The 17,738-nt window shown below is 44.1% G+C and overlaps 1 protein-coding gene across 3 annotated transcripts in view; it reads left to right on the forward strand.

The window, feature by feature from the left end:
* The window catches only part of LOC119373785 (papilin-like), a 50,296-nt gene that overhangs the window by 13,740 nt on the left and 18,818 nt on the right, over positions 1 to 17,738 (forward strand). For all 3 annotated transcript variants that reach the window (XM_049410779.1, XM_037643840.2, XM_049410778.1), the window contains exons 8-17: positions 435 to 679; positions 3,784 to 3,960; positions 6,601 to 6,777; positions 7,235 to 7,411; positions 7,937 to 8,113; positions 8,895 to 9,074; positions 10,174 to 10,383; positions 11,693 to 11,863; positions 14,162 to 14,374; positions 15,942 to 16,124. In XM_049410779.1, the coding sequence (XP_049266736.1) occupies positions 435 to 679; positions 3,784 to 3,960; positions 6,601 to 6,777; positions 7,235 to 7,411; positions 7,937 to 8,113; positions 8,895 to 9,074; positions 10,174 to 10,383; positions 11,693 to 11,863; positions 14,162 to 14,374; positions 15,942 to 16,124 (1,910 nt within the window). The remainder of the gene's footprint in view (positions 1 to 434; positions 680 to 3,783; positions 3,961 to 6,600; positions 6,778 to 7,234; positions 7,412 to 7,936; positions 8,114 to 8,894; positions 9,075 to 10,173; positions 10,384 to 11,692; positions 11,864 to 14,161; positions 14,375 to 15,941; positions 16,125 to 17,738) is intronic.

Genomic DNA, 17,738 nt, shown 5'->3' on the forward strand with positions numbered 1-17,738 from the left:
AATTCTTGGTGAACGTGAGACATGCAGGCACTAACGGTAACATGCGGTAAAAGATATAAGAAAAATTTAAAAAACAGGAATTCAAGAAGGAGATTTCAGATAAATTTTAAAAGTGATTATGCTTGCTGCATAATGGGGCTTTGTGGCTTTGGCGGCTCGCCAAAGCCCTATGCTGCTTTGGTGGGCCTGATTGTGTGCTCCTCATACTATTTTGGGCACTAAAGTATTAGTATTACTACATATTAATAAATGGTTATTAGCAATCCTGTTTGTGTAGTTGCCATCACATATGCCAGCTCATCCTTGTATCATCGTCATAATCGATTCCGATCCTATCACAACCTCCCTTTGTAATGTACTGCAATGGGGTCCTTCAAGACGTGAAAGGGCAAATTAATGAGCTAACTAATTGGGTAATGCATGCATTCGCGCAGCTGTTGTCCCGACGGCCGCACGGCAGCCACGGGCCCCAGTCTGACGGGTTGCACGTGCCACCACTACCCGCACGGCTGCTGCCCCGACGGACGAACTCCGGCTCGAGGACCCGAGTACGACGGCTGCACCTGCGCCATGACGGCGTACGGCTGCTGCCCCGACGGGGTCACTGCTGCCAGGGGGCGCAACTTTGAGGGCTGCCCCGATACAACTCTGGTTGCCTCCGCAAGGAATGTCAGCGCCAGTAAGCTCTACTTCGATTGCATTTGTGATGTTGCTCGGGTTTGGTGCATGCACGTACAGCAATGCTGATGTGTATACACAGAACGTGGTACGCATTCAGTCGACGTACGATTTTTCAAACTCTCTCCAGGGACCACGAAATAGCCGGAAATGTCCGGTAGTCCTAAAAAAGAAGAAAAAAAATTTGCCAGCTATACACTAGTGGTGCGGAAGACTGAGGAGCGTTCCCCTCCTCCTCACCCTTACTTTCCTTTCCCACCCCTTGCTACACTATACTCTACTACACTCAAACCTCGATATAACAAACATGGATATAACGAGTTATCGGTTATAACGAAGTAAATGAAGAATAGTCTTGTAATAGATACAGTGTTACCAATAAATGTTTATAACGAATTTTCGGGTATAACGAACTTATTTTCATGACAGATGTGACTTTGTTATAATGAGGTTTGTGTGTATACTATACATAGCTATGCTTGCTCTCCCTTTTTCCTCTGTGTTTTTGTGTCTGTTTCTTTCTACATCTTTCTCTCTTCTTCCCTTTCTTTCTCTCTATTTCCCTCTTTCTTTCTTTTGCTTTCTTCTTCTCTCTCTGTACTCGTTCTCTTGCCCATCAGAGTTATTGCATCTCACACTGGACAACTCCACGCACGTGTCGTTGTGGGAGCAAAGCAGAATATCAAGAAGAGGACGAAGAGAGCGCATGCCGGTTCATGATGATGTTAGTTTTCTGATGCCGCCATACAGCATAACGGAAAGCTTAATAGCTTCACTGCGAAACAAGAAATGCGTTTTTACTACTGCCCGAAGGTCTTCCAGTAGGGATAGGCAAATATTTGAGTCCTTCCAATATCTGAACAAATATTGTAGTATTAGAATTCGCTTTGTCACAAATATAAATTAGTCAAAATTTTGAAGTATTCGAAATGAACTAATAGACATATATATTTGATTGCATGTAAGCCTCTTAAAAAGGTGCTTTCTCTGCAGTGGGAGACTGCTGTGCCGTGAAACGATTTACCATATTTATTCAAATCTAGGTCGGCCCCGACCCCTGAAAGCCGACCCCTGAAATTCGCAAGGCCAGGAAAAAAAAAAACTTAATCATTGTACTCGAATCTAAGCCGACCCCCCCCCCCCCCCACTTTTGCACATCATTTTTTCGAAGAAAACATCGGCTTAGATTCGAGTAAATACGGTATTCAGGGGAAATCCGCACTGCTCCGAAGCCAAATTTCAAGGTTGAAGTGTACGTATTATCTGTACCTCGATTAATAATTTTTTTAAAGTTTAAGAAGCATGTTATGATGGCTTATATGAGCTAAGTGTAACAAATCTTAAAACAACATATTTTATTGCTTCTAACTTGCGCCCGATTACTATTCAAATCCTGCCACTATTTGAAGTTGCTTCCATTTCACTTCGAAGAAAAAGAGTCAGACTCGCAAGTGCCCAGTTCCAGTTCTTGTAAATATTGTGCAGGTTGGTTGGGTCATGGCAAAAATGCTCGTTTTTTTTAAAATAATATGTGATATGTACTATTAAAACTATTTGATTCAAAATTATTCGACAAAATTGCTGTTCGGTATGAATTTGCTTCAAATTCACTTCGAACCTCACATTTACTATTCGCTCATCTCTACCTTCGAGTACACTTATTAAGCAAGTGTCTTGGTGCCCATCCCGTGAATGAGGCGGTAGGTACATGCGTGTACCAATAAGGAATGCATACTATGTCCTGTGACAGTTACCTCTTTCCATTTTTGCTATGCTTCACTATGCACTGCATCGCATATGCTTCACCATCTAACGCTCCTGCATTGCGGCAAAGCCGACTTTTGGGACCGTCTATGGTAACGAGCGGTTTGGCGACCTAGAGCGCTGGTTCGAAGAGGTCTAATTATGCTTTCAATTATGGCAAAGAGCTCGAAAAATTGGATGAGACATGGTTTCAGAGTCCGAAATCGAAAATTTGGGAAGTCGACGCTATGGGGTCCATGGCGGTGTGGCAGAGGCGTCTGAATTACCGAACATGCCTGAAGAACTGGTCATTCACTACTTAGCTTGCACTCTTGAATCTGTTCATGTCTTCCCAAATGTCCCCCACATTAACTATTTTCTGTCAAAACCATTTAATGCACCTCGGGTGTCATTATGAGGATGCATTCCTTAGTCTATGATTTTGCCACCTGCACGACATAAAATCTCTGTTTTTGTTTGCATGCCTCTTACTTAAGTCGTTGAGTGCAACTGTAAATTGTTTGCGTAATTACAGTTAGCATGTCATAGGGTGAGGTTTATTCTAAAAGAACCACTCAAATACATAAGCTCCCTTATGTGCATTTAAAGAATTTTGATGTCTCAGATAAAAACATTCGGAATACTGATGCATAAGCCTTACGTTTACTTTACCAGTGTATTTCTTTTATGCACCCATTGATATGTGAAAGGGTGGCGGCATTTCTTAATAATCAATGGTGCTCTTCTTTTCTGCATTGCTTCTTCGTGAAGGACACGCCACGTGAGTAATACAACTATGCTTATGTTTTCTGAAATGCTGTAGTAGTCCTGCGAGAGTCTGTAGCTAAAGTCAGAGTACTTATGCTTCCTGTCCGAGTTTATGCATCTGCGCAGAAATGATACACTTAAGTTATGATGCCTGCCTACGTGGATGGAGCCACCGACTTAGCCTGGGGGCTTTGCCCTCGGGCCATAGTTTCTCCGGACCATAATAAAGTTCTTGCCATGCCGGCTATTGTTCCTTCTTCCCTTTATTTATAAGTAACTACCTACTACTACTACCATTACTACTGCTACAACTAGTACTCTTTAAAGTCCTAAATCTTTTCGCAGCTTCACTTCTCAATCTGCCGTTGTAGGCCGCTGTGCGATGCTCACTCAGGGATGTCATGCATTGGGCCACTAAGCTTTGACACTTCAGGGTGGTTGACTATGATAAAATATGTCATACTATTTTGCTTGGAAATCGTGACAGCTATCACAGCTGAGCGAAATGTGCGCGTCAACAGTAACCATCAGCAGTGCCATCGTTTTTCCACTTTCGCTCGTACTGGATGCAGACACAGCGCTCAATTCTTTCAGGCGTGTGTGGTCTACCCGAAGAGCTCGGCCCCTGCCGCAACTATACGGTCAAATGGGTCTTCAACGTTGCCGATGGTCGCTGCAGCCGTTTCTGGTACGGCGGATGCGAGGGCAACGAAAACCGCTTCAACTCGGAGGAGGAGTGCGAGGCGACCTGCGTCAAACCTGAAGGATCTGGTGAGGGAATCGCATTGAGGCAAACTCGAGGTTTAGTGAAGCACGGTTACCGTAGAAACAGTGTTCACAGAATGAAAAGCGGCGTCAATTTAGGGCTAATACCCCTGTCACACGGGCAACTTAAGTGCACTTCGCCGCTAGTGTCATTCGCATGCTGTCAAACGGGAGCGCTTAGTGACACTCACTGCAAAGTGCACTTGCCGGCGAGTGTGTTCCCCAAACTCACTTCGCTGTGACGGAGTGTCTAGCCTCGGTAGCAGTGGCTTGAGAATAAAAAAGGTATTATTCGAAGCAGTGTTCATAGCATTTTTTAAGCTATCGTTTTCGTTATTAGAAATATTGTCATGCATTAAAACATATTATACCACAAAAAAACTACTCTGCTATTCTCGCTCTCAGGCAGTTTACAGCCATGACCGCCAGGGGCATGCCCAGGACATGCCGTGCTATGGCCACAGCCGCTGTGTTTGTACATAAAATTTATTTTAAGGGCCGCTTATAGCTTTAAAACATTATTTTAAGAACCATTACCTGAAATAACAAATATCTGTTGTGCTACTCAAGTACCTGTCGCCATTACCATAGTTTTTAAAGTACACTTCCCTTTCTTGTGTAGCAGTGCACCGCCACAGTGACATTCTGGGGGCATAAGTACACTGGCTCAAAATGACACTAAATTTGCCAGTGTGATCGGGGTATAAGTAATGCTTGCTTCCACTATTATCAGCTTGTGTTATATCAGCGTAATAGTCACTCATACAGTTACATCAGATTGAACATCAACTTTAGTTGCTAGATTCAGTGACAGGACATGGTTATCTAAAAAAATTGAGCATACCTGATGTTATACTCAAGTTTTTGATGTAGCGTTCACTCCATGAGCTGTGTATGTTTGGTGATTAAAGTTTGTGGGACATGATGTTTGCGGAAAAGCTGAATTCTCATGTAGCCTGTGAACATAGCCTCTAATTACTAGATGTTTCAGCCTGTACCAGTACTTTTTGTGACCCGTTTAGCTATTCATTGAAGGATTCTTGCTCTCCAAATAGTGCATGCTTTTACTGTATTTTTGCTTACTACGGGTCTTGATGGTGTCTATAGCACTGGTAAAAACGGCAAAATGAAAGCATTTGACATTCTATATTGCTCCTGAAATCGGTTCTCACACTGATGGCAGCATCACACGACAACAACTTCTTGGATTGGATGTGACGTATTAAGCTTGTCGGCGTTGATTGGTTGGGAAAAAAGAATATACACTCAAACTTTCCTATACATAACAGTCACATCTGCCACGAAAATAACGTCGTTATATCCGAAAATTTGTTATAAATGTTTATTTGTAACACTGTATCTATTTCAAGGTTATTAATCATTTACTTCGTTATAACCGATAATTCGTTGTATCCGTGTTCGTTATATCGAGGATTGAGCGCGCATGCTTACGATGTATACTCCATTCTCTTCATTGAGATATGGAGGGAGACAAAGGTATTATTACTGGGGTGCAGTGGTGTTCCCCTCATCCTTCCCTGTTCTGTGCACCTTTATAGCAAATTACCATTTATAGTGAACTAAATACGGATTTTGGTTGGTCATGCTTCATTTCAGTGACAATTATTATTTTTGTAACGAAACCGAAAGAGCGAGAGTCGCCGCAACATTGGCTGTGACGAAGAAATATTTGCCTCGCGTGAGGCTCAAAACTTTAAAGGTAGCTTAAAAAGCAAAAGAAATAGAGTCGAACTGAGATATATCAAATCCGAAGGGGATCAAAAAAAGTTCTATATATACTAGGTAATTCGGTACATGAAATATTTCATATATAGAAAATATATTCTAGGAGATTTTACAACTCTTCGGTATACACAATAATTCGTTACACGTGGGTTCAATATATGCAGGCTCGACTGTATTCAAAGACAATTCACAACCACATTTTTTTAATGTGTTTGTGACATTAAAAACTTGATTGATTAACAGTTGGTTGGCATTAAAATTTGATGTGAACATAGGCCTGTGTTGAACTTTATTCTGTTGTAATTTTGTCTTCTAATGTTTCAATCTATTTAGTTTGAAGTGCCAGAAGGAGACAGGTAAGGATTACCTTGTTTATAATGGGTTTGATCGAATCATGCGTTTTTGTATTTATAGGATTTTTGCACGAGCCAGAATGCCTGTTGGAGCCGATTTTTACCTCTACTATCACAGCAAATATCAGATATGACAAACCAATTTATGATCCCGGCACTACTTTGCTATAACGAGGTTCAACTACACTGAAACCTCGATATGACGAACACGGATACAACGAATTATCGGTTACTCGGGAATTATCGGACAATGAAATATTGGTTATACAAAGTAAATGAAGTTAGTCTTGCAATACATACAGTGTCGGGAATATACGTTTATAATGAATTTTCGGATATAGTGAAGTTATTTTCGTGTAAGATGTAACTTGTTATAATGAGGTTTGAGTTAGTATCATTCCGGAATCAATCATGTGTAAGTGAACTTACAAATCTCCGATCTTAACGATGATTCATTTATTTGCGTGCCTCTCACAATGCACACTTAGCTCTGTTTCCACACGAACCCCAATGCAGTCACTTTGAATAGATCTGAATATCGTTGCAGATGCCTGCCTGTTGCCCAAGGTGATTGGTCCGTGCGATGGCCAGTACGAGCACTGGTACTTCAACTCGGTCACTCGCACCTGCGAGTCATTCATGTACGGCGGTTGCCTCGGAAACAACAACCGCTTCGCCAGCCAGGACATGTGCGAGCAGACATGCCTGCATCAAGAGATGCTTGGCAAGTGTTTTTCAAAGCATATTTAGCAGTTTCACTATTTGCAACCTCGACCTAACTTTCCTTCTGCGTACCTGTCGTAATGTATGATGTGTAGGAGCAGAAGAGAGCACAGTATAATCTCTTGTATACGTTCCCGTTTGATACGATTTCCCGGTGCCAACGTTTGCAATATCATCATCAAGTGAAACGGCGTGATGTTTTAGTGAATTTGGATTGTACGTTTTCCCTGATAGTGTGTTTTTTCCCGCATTTTTCTTTTTTCAAGAACGTAGGAATGAGGTTCTGTCATTATGGATTATGCAAAGGTGCCCGGGGAAACGTCGAGATCATTTGGCAATTGATAACGTTGACAAGAAATGTGTTCCATTCAAAAATATTTTGTGGGAAAGTGAATGAACTCTTAAATACATTAGTTTTGTGCGAATAGTCTCTAACCTTCGGGCTTGTCCGTCTTCAGACCCATGCGAACAGTCGGCAGCACCTGGACCATGCAGGGGCAACTATCCACGTTTCTACTACGACCGGCAAGAGAACCGGTGCAAGCAGTTCACCTATGGCGGTTGCCAGGGCAACGCAAACAACTTCGCCACGGAGGACGAGTGCTCAGAACGATGCGTCAGGCTTAGCGCGCAGGGTGAGTCTGCGCACAGCTGGGATCCACGGTGAACAACGTGCAATAAACATCCAAATTTTTCAAATTGTCGAGGTGGATACGCACTCGCGACCCCTCTCCTCTGTACATAGCCATGTCACAAATGAGGAATTTCTTGGTCCAATTGGTTTTTCAACGTAGCACAACAGTTGCTGCATCTTTCAACCTGCACAAGTCTGCTTACATTTTCTACACTTTCTTTTTGTAAAGACAGTTAGGCCAAGGAAAGCATAGGGTCCGTTAATTGTTGTCTTTATCAGTATGTAGCAATTATGAGGTGAATTGAAAAGAATTAAAGTGGACGAAAAAACACCCTTTCCGCAGGTGGGATCCAAACCCACAACCTTCACATTACCCGTACAATATTCTATCAGTAGATCTACAATGGAAGGCACTTCCCCGTCCACTTCATTGGGTAGTTCAACGCAGTTATAACAGCAACCCTGTCTTCATTCGATCTCAGTCTAATAATTGAGTTGTCTATCATTTCTCTTTTCATATGCACAGAGATATGCATCCTGGCCAAGGAGGAAGGCCGCTGCCTGTCGGAGGACCGCAAGTGGTACTACGACTACGTGGAACGGCGCTGCAAGGAGTTTGTCTACACGGGTTGCCAGGGCAACCGCAACCGCTTCAACACGCGCGACCAGTGCGAGCGCATGTGCAACTCCACCAGAGTCGCCGGTGAGTTCTGAACGTGGCTCACTCTTCCCTGGCATACATATTACGATTGCTTTTATGACTCTCTCCAGCTCTGTATGTAGCTTTTCAGTGCTTTTATTGAATATTGTCCTTGAGACATGGCATGTAACAACCAGTTTTGAAGAACAGGTCGGATAAGCTTGCTTCACAGGGCGTACTAGTACTAATGAGTACAGTCGCCAACAGATTTTTTGGACTCCAAAAATTTGGACTTGATGGATATTTCGAACCATAAATGCGGCGTCAGTGTTCCCGCAGCACTACGCTCAAACCTCATTAGAACAAAGTCGTATCCGACATGAAAATATGTTTGTTATATTCAAAATTTTGTTATAAATGTATATTCATAACAATGTATATATGACAAGACTATTATTCATTTACTTTGTTATAACCGATAATTCGTTATATCGAAGTTTGAGTCTAATACATTTTTGCAGCTGATTTTTCATACGAATTCATGCTCTAAAGTTACATTTATTATCGAATAGAAAATTTTAGTCTTGAGTGACCACTATATTCGCCCATCACATCTGCAACAATATTCTTGGTATTTGTGGTTTTCATAGTTTTCTGTTTGTACACATTTGTTTAACCTTTGTTTATCAAGTTTGTACATATGGACTTGCATTGTGTAACTCACCTGCCCACTTCTGTAATGTTATAAGACCTTGAGCATAAAAATTACTGAAGCAAAATTAATCGTGGGTGCAGCAGATCATGAAGCATCAAGTTGCTCATTCTTTTCTCGTCTGTTCTGCAGTGTCACGTGACATCTGCGCCCTGCCCAAGGAAGAGGGACCATGTCGGGCGGCCATCTTGCACTGGCACTACAACATGGCGGCCGGCCGCTGCGAGCAGTTCTACTATGGCGGCTGCGAGGGCAATGCCAACCGATTTGAGTCAAGGCGCGACTGCGAGCGTGCCTGTCTCTCTACCGGAAGTGAGCATTCTGATGATGATTTACTTGTCACACGCATTCGGCACTAAACCTCAGCAAATGCGTGCTAGTACAGTCCTCATGAATTGAAATGCGACAATTTAGGGCTAAGTACTTTCTCCGCCACCCTCAGTTCATGTCGTATTGGCGTAAATTCGACTAGAATTAAAACCAGCCTTATTTTTAGTGGCTAGTTTCGTAGGAACATGATGTGGTGATCTCAAGAAATTGCGCATGCCACTCGTCATATTGAACCTTTGTATGCAGCGTTTCGATCCGTGAGGGCATGTATGCATACATACATACATGTATGTAGTATGTTTGCATATTTACCCCCCCCCCCCCCCCACTTTCAACTTGAAACTGGCTTACGTCAGATATGACTGAGGCGCTACCGGCCCAGGAATCCTTAGTTTGAGCTCTGTTTGATTTGAAGAAATTTCTGGTACCTGTGAAATTCCAATTAATGAAGCTTCACTGTGAAGGCCTAATTGCACAAATGAATGATTGCTGTATATTTTTGTGGATAACCCACGCCCAACTATAACCCGCACCCTGCACTACAAACCGTGCAAAAATAAAAATTAAAAAGAAAAAGCACCTGCATACTGATGTGAAGTCACCTTCCTTGCATTATTGTGAAGCCGTGCCGTGAAGCCAACTTGCGCACCAAACTTAGTGCATATTTATTTATTTATTTAGTTCACCCTTAGGGCCAGATGGCATTACTGAGGGGAGTGGGCTGTTACAGAAAAGTAATTCAACAAAAAGCAGTCAGTACAGCTAATTCGTACAAATAAAGCTCGTATCATGCATTGTTAGCTAATACACCACCGAACCTAAGTATACATTGTTAGCTAATGCATCAAAGAACCTAATCATATGATGTTACTCGCCCTTTGACTTTAGCTCTGAATGTTCTGTATATACTGAGCGGGTTATACGCGAGGAAATACGGTATACTGTTGTGTATTCAGCAGCACTCGCAGCACTGCGACCATATGCGGCACTGCAGCAGGATCTCCTTTTTATACTGCTATGTGCTTTTGTAAAATGGCACGACCGGTTTTCGTGTGGCTACATAAACCACGTCGAACCGCAGGTCGGAACATCTGTCTGCTGCCTCAAGAGGCTGGCAACTGCGTGGAGTTCCGCGAGCGGTGGTACTACAACGCCGAGGAAGGACGCTGTCACCGTTTCTACTATGGAGGCTGCGACGGGAACGAGAACAACTTTGCCTCGCACCTGGAGTGCGAACAGATGTGCGGACAGCCGGCCCCGACTGACGAGCCCGAGGGAGAGTTCCTGCTGGGTGAGGGAATCATGCGGTATCAAAGAAACATGTTGTAAAATGAAAAATTGTTGGCAATCTGTAGCTGACCTAGACTGAGACAACTTGTAACTATTCTGCGTTAAAAGACAGGGCATGCAAACACTGACACAAGAGAGAAGTCAAGGCAACACAAATGCCGACAAACAACTGAAAAGGCACACAGCGGCGGAAGAATAAAAAATAAGCACAAAAACTTATCTGCTCATGCTCAGGCAAAAGGCGATACCTATAGAAAAAAATTACACCATCTCCCGCTAAAGGGGACCATGAGGTGATGCGAAGCCGGAGCACTTGCACGATTGCGTTCCGGTGGTGTTCGTTGGGCATGCTACTGACCTCGCGTCGTGGATCGCGAAGAGAAACACTACGCGCGTTGTGTCTTCCCTCTAGCCTGGCCGTTAATTCTCACAGGGCGAGCGGGGAACGTGGTCGACAGGCACGCGAGAGGGCGGCAGCGTAGGAGAGGAGAGAGAGGGGGAGGGGATGTGCATGTGCTGGTGCTCATTGAGGCATTGTGCAGGAGAGAATTTCGGCATGTCGAGCCTGCATTTCAGAGGAGTCAACCGAAGCAAGCGCTGGACAAGGCGCGCAGCGCTCTACCCGCTTGAAGGAGAGGAGACTAGAGGAGGAGAGTAGCACATGCGCCGTGAGAGCAGAAGTGAGAACGCAGGAGAAGCGCAAGCAGCTGCTGGGAGAGAAGTGGAGAGAGTAACATGCAGCTGTTGGAGAGAGGGAAGGAGGAGAGTTGTGCATGCGTAGTGTGAGTGCGGATGCCCAGGCCAAGGCCGCGGGACATACCCCCAATCAAGAGATGCTTCGTATCTAAAAAAACGTAACACGCGAGCGCGAGGCCGACAAGGTGAAAAAATATGAAACACTAGGAGCAATTATCAGGGAACAGACTTAGGCGAAACAAGTTCGATCATGTTGCACCAAATAATTTCAATACTGCAGTGTCAGCCTGTGATTCTGAGAAAGTTGATGCAATTTTTCTTTACTGACAGAGTGCTTAGTTTTCGAGATAATTGTAGTCGTTGATATGGTTATTGAAGACATTATGACACCACGAAGAAGTGCATTGCCCACACGTTTGCAAAGCACAGAAATGGTATTTCATTGTGCTTGCCACTTGGCCAGTGCGAGAGGGCCACACGTATCACGTGGCGTGACGTTCTCATCAACAATGCCAACAAAAACCAGCGAGAAAAGGCAACAGGAGCGAATTCTGTTACAGACCCAATCTGATAAAATGGGGCAAGGTGAATATAATCTTGAAACTCCTATGCAGAATACTGCTTTATGCCTAACGAGGTGGGCCCCTGCACCAACATGGAGGTACGCTGGTTCTACGACAAGCAAGACGGCGTGTGCCGCGAGTTCTACTACGGCGGTTGCCTTGGAAACCGAAACCGCTTCCGGTCCCGCAGGGACTGCGAGGAACGGTGCTTCAGTTCTCAAGGTATGTGACTTCGAGAGGTCTTTCTAGCTGTGGTCGCTATTCTAGCACCTCTAGGATGAACTAACACTCCTTAGATGAGAAGACCTCGCTTTGCCATGAAAGCATCCTCGACTGTACCTGCTTCGAAACTGTATTAGTTCAATCGGCTACTTAGGAAAGCTTTGCTTGATCGACTATTGTGTTTATCATTTCGCATGAAAATTCCCCAAAATGTTGGTGTGCCTCCCTTCTTGCTGCATTGGAATTCACCCTAATTTACAGTGCAGTCCACTTATAACGATACCCAAGTCTGATTGTTATCTGATTGTTATAACCGATACTTATTATCAGAGGGTTCAGAAAAAAAAAAGACAAAAGAGGGATCAAGACATTTTATTTGCTTGCAAGTAACGTAGTGCAACTGTGTACTTGTTTGCAGAATAGCCATAGTCCGTCTTAAATCGTGGTATCCAGCTGCCACCTGGCTCGAAGTCGGTTTCGTGAAGCATGTAGGTGAACTGCTTCGCCTTTGCGGCCAGAATTGGCTTGTTGATGGGCACGCTCATGGCACGAGCGCCTAAGAACCATTCGAACGAGGCGTGTTCAACTTCTTTGTATGCACCCTGTCGAAGTCTCTTGCGGTTCCCACTGTCCACGCCACTGAATCCACTCTCAGTCAGCTTGGTAACGGACCAGATGATTGTTGAGACAGTCGATTGTGACAGTTCGTACTTGGCCACGAGGGCGGACACTTTTTGGTCGTCACTGTGATCCTTTAAAAGGCTCTTCTTCACTTCCAGTGTAATTTCCTTGCGCTTTCTTTTCTGTTGTGATGGCGTGCAACCTTGCGAAGAATGCGCTGCAGGCGGATCGGCCATGACGTCCCGTTCGCGGCGAAACGTAAAACGAAGGCAGTTGTGGAGAAAGACAGTCAAAGCACGGCGCACACAGCAGGCGAGTGAGCGAGCTAGCGGTGCACGCCGACGTTGGTGCGACCAGGCATGCGGATGAGGCCGAAGCGGCAGCTCCGGGAGGAGAGTTTGGAAGGAAAGCTCCTCCTCCTCTCGCCTGCTCATAAGTGGCGCAGTTGATTGTTTTCTGAGGGGGTAGACGGGGTGTGAAGCGTATCGTGACGCATGCCGTCAGCGTGGAGAGCCATTTTAGTCTCGTGTTGTAGGCGGATTCAATTGCTATATCCGATATTATGGCACTGGAGCATCGTAATAAGCGGTTTATTTTACCATAGAAAGCATACAAAAGTGGACGGTGCCATCGTTGTTCATCGTTATATCGATATATTGTTATATACGGTATCGTTATAAGTGGACTCGGCTGTATTCCAAAAACCTCGCTTGACTGGAACTTCCTTCCTGCTTGTCACTTCTGCCTCTAACCGTAAGAATTTGAAGCACGATGTCTGTTCTAACCCCTCATCTCCATAAAGCCTTTTTGGTGATTGAGAGTACGAAAACAAATAAACATTTAATTAAATGACGCATAAGCGAGGAGAAGGGGAGTCATTAGTTAATGCATTAACTAGTAGTAACTCCCTCCTCAGTTAATGATGGAGTAAACACTGCTTTACGCCTCGATAAGTAGTTCATGTTGAATTGCAGCAACTAGCACCACAAACCTGACACAGCAGGTGAGTCAGTATGTGGATTAGTATATGCAGTAATGCTAGATCTACTGACTTTTTGGTAGAGCTGATTGTGACTACCTTCTACTGATTCACTGTTAAGTAAAGATGTCTACTGGCTTTGTGTCCCATAGTAAAGACGCACTTATGAATATAGGCTGTAAAAGTGCAACCAATGCCCGGACAGCTACGAAGGTGGTTTGTTTCAGAAAATGAACTGTAAAGGTCGCTCATTTCGTAAGCATTCAAACATTCTTTTAAGAGGGTTCTAGACTAGAGAGGCAATGACTGTGCATCATTTCTTTTTATTCTTCTGTTATTGACATTCAACAATTTTTGATGGTTCATTGCAAACATGTTAAAGTGTATGTGCACACTCCTGTTTTGACCTTTGTGTTTGTTGATTAGGGAGCGTTTTTTGGGATGTTTCTATAGGTCCAACAGATAAGCCCATACCATGCTCGCTATCTAGTACAACCCACCTGGGCACGCAAGCCGTTTTACTTATGTGGGCCCATTAGCACTGTGTTGATCATGTTTTGTTGCGTTGTCTTGATCAATAATAAACAGTAGCCTCCCTTGCTGCAGTGCGCTTACTTCTGAGCGATTGTGCTTGACCGTTCTGCCGCGCTTGATTTCAGTAGTTTTTCTCAACCTCTCTGTTGTTCAACCGCACGCAGACGTGTGCATGCTGCCGAAAGTGCAAGGACCGTGCAGCGGCACGTTCATCCAGTGGTTCTACGATCCCGAGACAGACCAGTGCCACGAGTTCACGTATGGCGGTTGCCAGGGCAACGCCAACCGCTTCAACGACCGCGAGGCGTGCGAGAAGAAGTGCCGCAAGGGTGCGCCGCTGCCCACAGAGCATCCTCTGGAGCGTCCCACGCCACTTGGTGAGCGTTCAAGATTGTTGCACTGTGGAAACGTGCATCGATGGCGCGGAAGGCAGTTATGTCTTGTTAGCCTAACTAGAGTCGAGATGTCTCTGCGGCCGCCTGTAGGCTTGATGTGCTCCCTCTCTTCCATTCAGTCGCTTCTTTCATCTCATCATTCCTGCCCAATGTGCAGGGTAGCAAACGTGACATGCGTCTGGCTAACCTCCCTGCTTTTTCCTTGTTCTTTCTGCTTTCTGTTGTCCTTGTTCTCTCTCGGGTAAGCAGCGTGGGTTACATACTTGTGTGACATCTGAAGAGCCTAGCCATTTCGATGATGGCAATCTAGTGATGCGAAATGAAAGAAGATCCGATGACATATTAAAGGACGGATGAAAAGCTGGAAATATCTGCAAAGAGCGCAGCATTTTTGTATTTGTACAAATGAACCATATGAGTTTTTAAAACAAAGGCGTGTCTGAAATTTGCATGAAAAAGGTGCAGCTTGATTATAAAGGATAATGTAAAATTAGCTGTTCTTCTCTCCATACAAATACTTTTCCTTAGATAAAACACACCAGGCCTGTGCAGACAGCGTAGCACAGTCACAGTGAAAGCTGGAAGAGCGGCATTTCTAAAGCCTGTTGTAAACTCTCTAGGGGCTACTAATACAAGTACACTAGCAAGGTATCCACTACGCCATTATTCATCATTCTGCGGAGAGGCAAGGTACCAGCTACACATCTGTCAGGCATTATGTGCACTTTGTTGATGCGACAGCTGATGATGATGAAGAATTATGGCCGAGCCCTTTGTAATGGGTTGGAAACTTTAAACGACCCACTAGTTACGTAATTCGCATTGTGTGACGCCCGGTCGTTATTTAACTCTTCCACCATGCTATATAACATACAGTAACGTCACAAAGAGAGAGAGAGAGAGAGAGGGAAAGATCCTTATTGAAACCCTGAGGAAATGGAACATGGGGGCCTTATGGGCTTCCTTGGCAACTTATGGAAGTGCACTTGCGAGGAAACCACTGTGCTATAAATCGTCATAATTTTTGTAAAATAGTGAAGCAGCCCCTATGCCATTTTTCGTCAGTCATTCCCATCTAAAGTGTTTAAACAGTGCTTGATGTCATGGCAAAGTGTTCGCCATGATGATGATGAATCAGGCACATGAATCAGTCAGTATCATTTGATGGTTATGGACACAGCATCTTGTTTAGACATACACCATGCCAATCAATCAATCAATCAATCAATCAATCAATCAATCAATCAATCAATCAATCAATCAATCAATCAATCAATCAATCAATCAATCTGTAGTGAAGAGGGACCTGTGCCTCAACATCATTGCCACCAATGTGGGCTTGTAGTTGCTCCGCTTGGCTGAGCGCTCCTGACCGTTGCCTGTTTGCCTGTGTCTTTCTCTAGTAAACCTCTTAGCAAGTGCTTTAACATCAATCAATCAATCAATCAATCAATCAATCAATCAATCAATCAATCAATCAATCAATCAATCAATCAATCAATCAATCAATCAATCAATCAATCAATCAATCGCCCTCTCTGTTTTGTAGATGTGTGCACCCTTCCCAAACAGCCTGGACCATGCTATGGCATACTGATGATGTGGTACTTTGACATTGCAACTCGTGAGTGCCGCAACTTTACCTACGGAGGCTGCGAGGGCAACGACAACCGGTTTGAGTCCTTAGAGCTTTGTAAACAACACTGTGCCCACGCTGCAGTAGGGCCAACAGGTGAGACATTCTTTTTTGCCTTTTCTCAGATTTTTTCTGAAATCGCTCCCCCAGAGTAGAGCTGGTGAAGTGTCACATGCACTCAAGCACCATGAGCACTCAAGTGTCCCATGCATTAAAGTGTCACAGTCACCTGTAACGACCGCATCGAGAATAGCATCGCCAGCAGTTGCGGTGTTTTTTGTGCATACTATATTTTGAAAATCAAAGCTCAAAAAAAGGCAAATCCTTGTTTGCATTATGTCAATAGGTGACATTTTTCAAACAGTGTAAAGTTCTCTAGCCTACAGCAGCACCCTGCTGAATTCTTGTAATGTGGCCCTTATAGGGACCCTGAAATGCCTTTGACGATCTTTATACACACCCGTTGAGCCGGCAGCACAAGCATTTTGTTTCATTAACAGACTGATTTAATTGCCCTGCATAAAGTGTGTAATTTATTATGAAGTTTTAAATGTGCACTTCATTCAAGACCATGGTGCACTACCAGACTGAGTTTTCAGCTGCTGTGGAATTCGGGACGTGGTGTGGCTCTGCGACGTCACTCGTGTGACGGATTTGATTTTATAGCGCTTGTACTGGCTGAGAAAATATTAGCATACAGGATTGTTTTGGCACCTGGTTATGCAAAGCTCAATGTGACAAACACGAAGCTTGCCCTGTGTGATCTATGGCATGCAAATACACTGACACCTCGACATAACGAACACGGATATAACGAAATATCGGTTATAATGAAGTAATTAAAGAATAGTCTTGCAATGTATACAGTGTTAGGATATACGTTTATAACGAATTTTCTGATATAACGATGTTATTTTCGTGTAAGATGTAACTTCGTTATAATGAGGTTTGAGTGTAGTGTATTCATGTGGGAGGTGGTAGTAACCGCGGAGCCGAACCATGAGAGTGAAATAACTAGAAGAATAAGGATGGGATGGGGCTCATTCGGCAAGCATTATCAAATCATGAATAGTAGTCTACCACTATCTCTCAAGAGGAAGGTATATAACAGCTGCATCTTACCGGTACTTACCTACGGAGCGGAAACCTGGAGACTTACAAAGAGGGTTCAACTTAAATTGAGGACGACGCAGCGAGCGATGGAAAGGAAAATGATAGGTGTAACCTTAAGAGACAGGAAGAGAGCAGAGTGGGTCAGGGAACAAACGGGGGTTAAGGATATCATAGTTGAAATTAAGAAGAAGAAATGGATGTGGGCCGGCCATGTAGCACGTCGGCAGGATAACCGGTGGTCATTAAGGGTAACTGACTGGATTCCAAGAGAGGGCAAACGCGTGAGGGGAAGACAGAAAATTAGGTGGGTGGATGAGATTAAGAAGTTCGTAGGTATAACGTGGCAACAGAAAGCACAGGACAGGGTTGATTGGCGGAACATGGGAGAAGCCTTTGCCCTGCAGTGGGCGTAGACAGGCTGATAATGATGATGATGAGTGTAGTGTATCGCTGAAGATGAAGCTTAGTTCCCAACCACTCGGTGAAGAACTTGAGGAGGAAAAGCATAGCTCTGGGAGGAGGGTAACCGTTAATCACCTATGTCTTCTTGACACAAGCATCACTTAAAGCACAGCACAAATAATTAAGCGCATTTGT

This window comes from Rhipicephalus sanguineus, chromosome 11, assembly GCF_013339695.2.
Source record: "Rhipicephalus sanguineus isolate Rsan-2018 chromosome 11, BIME_Rsan_1.4, whole genome shotgun sequence".
NCBI lineage: Eukaryota > Metazoa > Arthropoda > Arachnida > Ixodida > Ixodidae > Rhipicephalus > Rhipicephalus sanguineus.